At 27.5% G+C, this 6,573-nt stretch overlaps 1 protein-coding gene across 1 annotated transcript in view; it reads left to right on the top strand.

Moving 5' to 3' along the window:
- The window catches only part of LOC100164519 (reversion-inducing cysteine-rich protein with Kazal motifs), a 48,598-nt gene extending 47,228 nt beyond the window's left edge, over positions 1-1,370 (top strand). Inside the window, exon 15 of the mRNA XM_001942546.5 lies at positions 553-1,370. Within this exon, the coding sequence (XP_001942581.2) occupies positions 553-967 (415 nt within the window). The 3' untranslated portion in view covers positions 968-1,370. The remainder of the gene's footprint in view (positions 1-552) is intronic.
- Positions 1,371-6,573: the final 5,203 nt, after the last annotated feature.

Raw genomic sequence — 6,573 nt, 5'->3', positions numbered from 1 at the left:
AAAAAACCAATGAAAAGGAAAGCTGTAACTGAGGGGTGGTCAACATTTTAGCAGTGAATAATGTTTATTGTATTAAGATTAATTTAATATTTTGCTTAGATAGAACTGTTAACGATAACAAAGAGTTTTATAGGTGTTTTGAACGAAAAAACGATGAGTTTTCAGTACCTATATCAAAAAAATGTTAGACATCCGAAATTTTTTTTCAGTTACAGTCTTGTCGACGTTACACGCTCATCAGCTGCGACCTTATACTACACAGCAAAGCGAGTTTCTCGATTTTTTTGATTTTTAATCTTTAAAATATTGCTTGTTTGTATAAGAATAACTACAATGGGTATTTCATGTATATTTTTAACAATTTGAAAAAAGTATTCTGCATTCCTTGTACCTATTAAAAATTAATGTCGTAAAAACGTTTTTTTTTCCTTCAAATACCCAAAAATCCACAGAAGTGTTCACTATAGTCTCGAATAGATAGTGTAATATACTAATATGGCATCATATACCTAACATAATAAAATAATACACGTGCTTTAAACTGATTTGCAGTCAAAAACAAGTCGATCGAGTGATGCATACGCTGAAAAGGCCATCGGTGAACGCGTTGAACACGAAGTCTGTTCTCCGGGCTTTAGACAGACACGTGCTTGTGGCCGAGTGCGTGGTCCGTGGCCACCTGACCATGTACCAGGACCTACTGGTGCTCGTCGAGTCCACGGTCCGGAACCCGACCAGGCTCCAACTTGAGGCGTGCATCAGGGAGTCGGAGAAGCTGTCAACGCTGGTGGAGACGTCCAGTCCCCGAGTCATGATTGACCTGAGTCTCAGCACGCTCATCTCTGCCAGTCCAGTACACGAGATGGTCACCGACGGCGATGCCAGCGATGCCGCCCCCGCCTTCGATCTTCGGGCCCACGTCGCCGCCACTATCACGTCGCTGATTCTGACACTGCTCATTCGTTAAAAAGAAAATAATAATCCGACTGAATTTTTTTATTGTTTATTATTTTTTTTTCATTTCATTTTTATTTTTGCATTTTATTTAGCTCGTATGAATATATTATATTGTTTGAAAACATTTCTATAATAAGTAAAATAGTTTATGTGCATATTATAATATTATTATTACGGTAGGTACCTAGTAATCTTATTGTATTTAAAACGATTACAATATTATATTGTTACTTTATGTGATGGCTGTGATAACAAAACATTATTCTTACGTGCCTATTTTATACATTGTTGAAATGTTGTTCTTGTATTAAATAACATTTATTTTTATTTTTATTACCTATTTTTATTATTTAATTGTATCATAATAGCAAATGTATATAATATGATAATATATGTTTTTCTGTTGCAACAGATCAAAAATATAATGTTTTGAATTAAAGAAGGTTATCCATTAAAATATTATTATCTCAGCCGCCCACGATCACGCATGACCAACAATAATATCTAAACTTTAATATTAGTTCAACAACTCAATTCACAACGTATACTTCTTATTGGTTATTTCTTATTACTTTACACCAATATATTTTCGCATAAACTAGCAGTAAAATATACTTGACAAGTCACTTCATATCATATTTCATCCGTTTAAAGTGTTAACTGTTAATTAATATTTAATATACAAGCATTCCAAAAAAAAGTACAAAATTTCAAACTATTATCAATCATTCGTTTTCCATAATACATAGTCGAGCAATTATTAATATTGTTTCTGACCAGAACATTTGTGGTGATTGATGAGTCCTAACCTTACCTAATATTGGGTTTTTTTATTATTAACGGCTTTTAATTACTATTTTAATATGTTCATAGCATGATTACTTAAAATAATAATATATCATTACACCTTTAGATGTATTTATGAATAAACCAAAAAATCAACGTTTGATTTGCATAACTATGAACAGTTAATTTTATATTAACCTTGTTATAATGTTTAGCACTACTTTCATCAATCAAATACTATATCATGCCTAATCTAAATCAAAACTAATACTTTTCAATCATAGCGTAGTTAGGTATATCAATATACTTGAAAAGGATTTTACTGTTAAACTGTTAAACGAACTAAAACTATAATACTATTTTAGTATAAACAATTCATAAAAGTTTTGAAAACTAAATAGTAAATTACCCCATAAAGTAAGTACTTACCTATATCTAATACTAATTAAAAAAATCTATAATTTATAAAAAATTCATTAAATATTGCCAATTCATTTTCTACCATATAATAGTAATTTATTATTTAATAAATATAATTAAAAAACAATTCTCCAAACTGCAAATGTTATATTTATGAAGCAAAATAAATTCATTATTTGGTATACTAAAAACACATCAACACAAACTAGGTTCGATGTAACTGTTACAATTTTTCCGAACGGCATCTATACGGTTGTTGAACTCGTTTTGAAATTGTATTGTAGCATGCAGCCCCAGATGCTATTGATTGGCTGGCTGTTGTTATTCGAATTTTCAGTTTCTATATTTTAACAATCTTACAATAGTCTTTGTCTTATGTACAATAGTCAATAATCTTTGAAACTTCAGAAATTTTCATTTCCATTAAAGTATAAGGAAGCAGCCCTAGCTGTTTCATTTTGTTGCTGGTGTATGTTGGGGAATTATTGTTCTCTCTATATTATAAATTATATTTGTTTTAATAAAAATGCGTCAACGAATTAATTACCTACATACATTATAATAAATACATACATTAAAAGATTTTTTTTCAAATAAATAGTATGAATATAGAAAATTTAAATATTGAATTTACATTGCTATATCTTATAAATATGTATTATATTATATATTATCAGCATTTTGGTCTATCGCATAATAAATTATAAACCTCAATATTTTTCCAAACATATATCATACGTCAAACTGTTATACTTTGTATGTACCTACCTTTGTAAGTTGTAACTATACTCTATAGTATATATTATTATTTATTATATTATACAAATTAATACTACTTTATTCGCATATTTCTTATTCAATTGAGTAGTAAAAGTAACATAACTATACATGGTTGTAAGTATTCATTATGAATTTACATTGTTTTCGGTTTTAATAATAAAATATTAATGTAACTAATCATAGCATAGGCGAGTTTTATCGGTGAAGCGTTCTGTCTTACATTTGCTAACTCATTAAAACCAATTGTCCACGGTAAACTTAATTTATTTTCGTCTTTAAAGATCTTAATGCCAATACTTCTGTAAAATAAGCAAAACAATAAATACTCATTAATTACTTAAATGATATATTTATGCAGTAAATTTTATTTTTTTTATATTCTGTAAAATAAGAAAAACAATAAATACTCATTAATTACTTAAATGTTATAAACGTATATTTATGCAGTACATTTTATAGTATATACGCTTTATAACAGATGTATCTCGGTGTGAGTGTATCTCAGTTTTAATGTACCTCAGTTCATGGACAAATCAGCGTCAGTCTACTTAGCTTAGTGAAATAACTCGACCTAGATGGACAATCACAAGTCATGGATTGGATTTTTCAACATGGCTTTGATAAACCAAATATTAATTAAATTACTTTTTACCCTCTAAACTTTTATGACATCTCTAAAAACAATCTTTAAGATTTTAGTCAAATTCAATTGAGTAGTTTTTGAGTGAATAAACTACACGTGTACATTTTGTTTTAAGATAGGTATTGTTTCTTTGTTTGAGGCCATAATCGTGAAAATTTGAGGCATGCTTTTATGTGATCTGCCCGAGAAACCAATGGCAACCATTTATATTTTATATACCTACAACCACGGTTTAAGATATACAGGTTAGCTATCGGTCGCCTAAATTGCATTGATAGCTGCGGTCAGAACTCGTTACGGGCTTAGTACACTATTTCACCACATCTGTAGAGCGCTAGTAGTAAGTAGGGGGTCATTACAGTAAGTTATATTATACTTATTTATACATTTTACGATATTGCCCTTTGACAAAATGACATTTGCGCCTTGCTGTTTACTATTATGATTTTTTTTTGTCCAATAAAGTGTGTGTAAGTATTTTTTTAATTTAAGTTTAAAAAGCTTAATATTTGAAAAACTTGATTTATTACATATATTTTGTACCTATATTATTTGTTTGAGAAAAAAAATTTGGTTAAATTATGCGTATATTTATTGGTGTTATAAAATGTATAACTTAATTTATATAATATATTATTATAATTTATAAATATCCTATATACTACCTATATAATGGAAATTAATAAATTATCATATCCAAGTTTTCTCTTAATAAATATTCAGTACTATTTGATTAATTCATTTAAAAAAAAATGGTTAAATTATGCATATATTTACTGGTGTTATAAATACAACTTAATTTATATAATATATTATTATAATATACTATATACTAGTGATCATTGATCATGAATAGTATTCATAATCAATGATACTATGTAATGGAAATTATCATATCCAAGTTTTAATTCAGTACTATTTGATTAATTAATTTGATATTAAATAACATGGTATAATAATAAATATATATAATTATTTATTTATTCAATATCAAATAAATAATAGACGTAACTATTTTTTTTTACAATGGGTACTCATAAATTCATATTTTATTTGTATTACCTAGGTACTTTATTTTAAAATAATATACTTATTAATGAATAAACATATTTTGATTTAACATTTCTAACGAGTTATTTAAATAATAAACTTCTTATAATTTTACTAACATAGCATTGGCATTCTAAAGAAATCCAATGAAATCGTATAAATAATATTGTATAAAATAAATAATGTATTTTTACAATAATAATAGTAAGTATAAAGAAAATAGGTATGTATATTCAATAGGTAGTGAAAATTAATTGTATTTAATTACAAAACAAATGAAGAGAATGACGTTTTTAGTGTGTCAAACAATTTAATATTATATAGGTATATTATTCATTTTAATTTAATCTCTTGTAGTATAGTTGATCCAGTAATAAATGAGTAAATAACCACTGTCCACCTCGACTTGTAAGTTATAAATGATGAACCATTGTAGGTAACGATAAAATAATATTAGGTATTTAGGTACAGTTTAATAATTATATATATATATAATTGTTTTCATCATTATTCGGTAATCATAAAAAAATGTAATATTGCATGATTATTTTAAGTTCTAAAAAAATGTAAGTGGACCTTTGGTTTAAGAATTTGAAGGTATATTGTATATAAGTGAATATGCATATAATTGTTCAAAAATATTGGCAACATTAAAAATTGTAATTGTAATGTATTTTCATTGACTGGCAGCTGTTGTAGAAATGGTCAACAAATAACAATTTGAAACTATCAACCTGATAAAATTAATATAAAAATTAATTTTATTATTTAAATAAAATTACGACATAATATTATTATTATAAATTATAATAATTATTGTACTTATTATATTATAAGGTAGGTAGATCACATAGGTACTCAATTATAGCTTTTTATGTCATTCATAAAATATCTATAGGTAGTTATGTAGGTAATTGGCTGAGCAGCCTGGACTTGAAGATTATTTAAACAGTTTTGAAGATGATTGGATGTTTTTTAATTTTCCTACTACCATCCCTTAATAATATATATCGACATATAGACACATAAATAAATATATTTATTACTTATATTAAATGTATAATCATACATTTTATATTTCTATCATTTAGGATAATATACCAATAGTCAAATATATCCCTACTCACTACTAGCACTTTACGCGTGTGGTGAAAATATGAACTACTGAACCGTAACATAATCTGACCGGGTAGCGGGCCGGCGATACCTAACCTGTATATTTTAAACCGTGCCTACAACAAAAAAAATAATAATAGTTTCTACCATTACTGTTATAATCTGCAATCAATGCATCCATCAGTAAACAAAAAAAATGTTTCCACCTTGAATCTTCATGTTTGACCCCCTCTATAAAATGCGAGTATCTAAAAATCCTTTCTTAATGCACATCTAGATCATTAGATGAACCACTATTTCAAGTTTCAAGTTTTGAACGTTTTGTAGTTTTTGAGTAATAGTGATGAATGAGTGAGTGAGTGAGTGATATTTGACGTATATATAATATATAGATTAATTTATAGTTTATTCTGGCGCATGAGCATTTTTTAAACCCACGCGTAGTGATTTTTAGTCTGTCATATCATAAACATTATGGACGGCGCATTAGGTAGGCAATTTAGGGGCACTTACGAATAGTATTCAATATTCATCCGATATTTGAAAATTTAATACATAATACCATTGAGTATAGATAGTATCTATACTCAATGATAATACATATAGTACTTAATACATTCAACGCCGACGTTTACACGTCGTAGCAAGAATTTAGAATTAGGCCACTGACCACGCGTTAATTTCGAATATACTTCAATGTCGTTTAATAAATGTAGCTTCTATTGTAAACATCTGTAATTTAAGGTGGCCATTGGGAACAGACATTAAAAAAAAGTTGTTTGCTTTCCAGCGTGGATCATTGGCGTTACACAATATACAAT

The sequence above is a fragment of the Acyrthosiphon pisum genome, chromosome A1 (genome assembly GCF_005508785.2).
Source record: "Acyrthosiphon pisum isolate AL4f chromosome A1, pea_aphid_22Mar2018_4r6ur, whole genome shotgun sequence".
NCBI classification, from domain to species: Eukaryota; Metazoa; Arthropoda; class Insecta; order Hemiptera; family Aphididae; genus Acyrthosiphon; species Acyrthosiphon pisum.
This window is presented reverse-complemented; position numbering and strand designations above follow the sequence as displayed.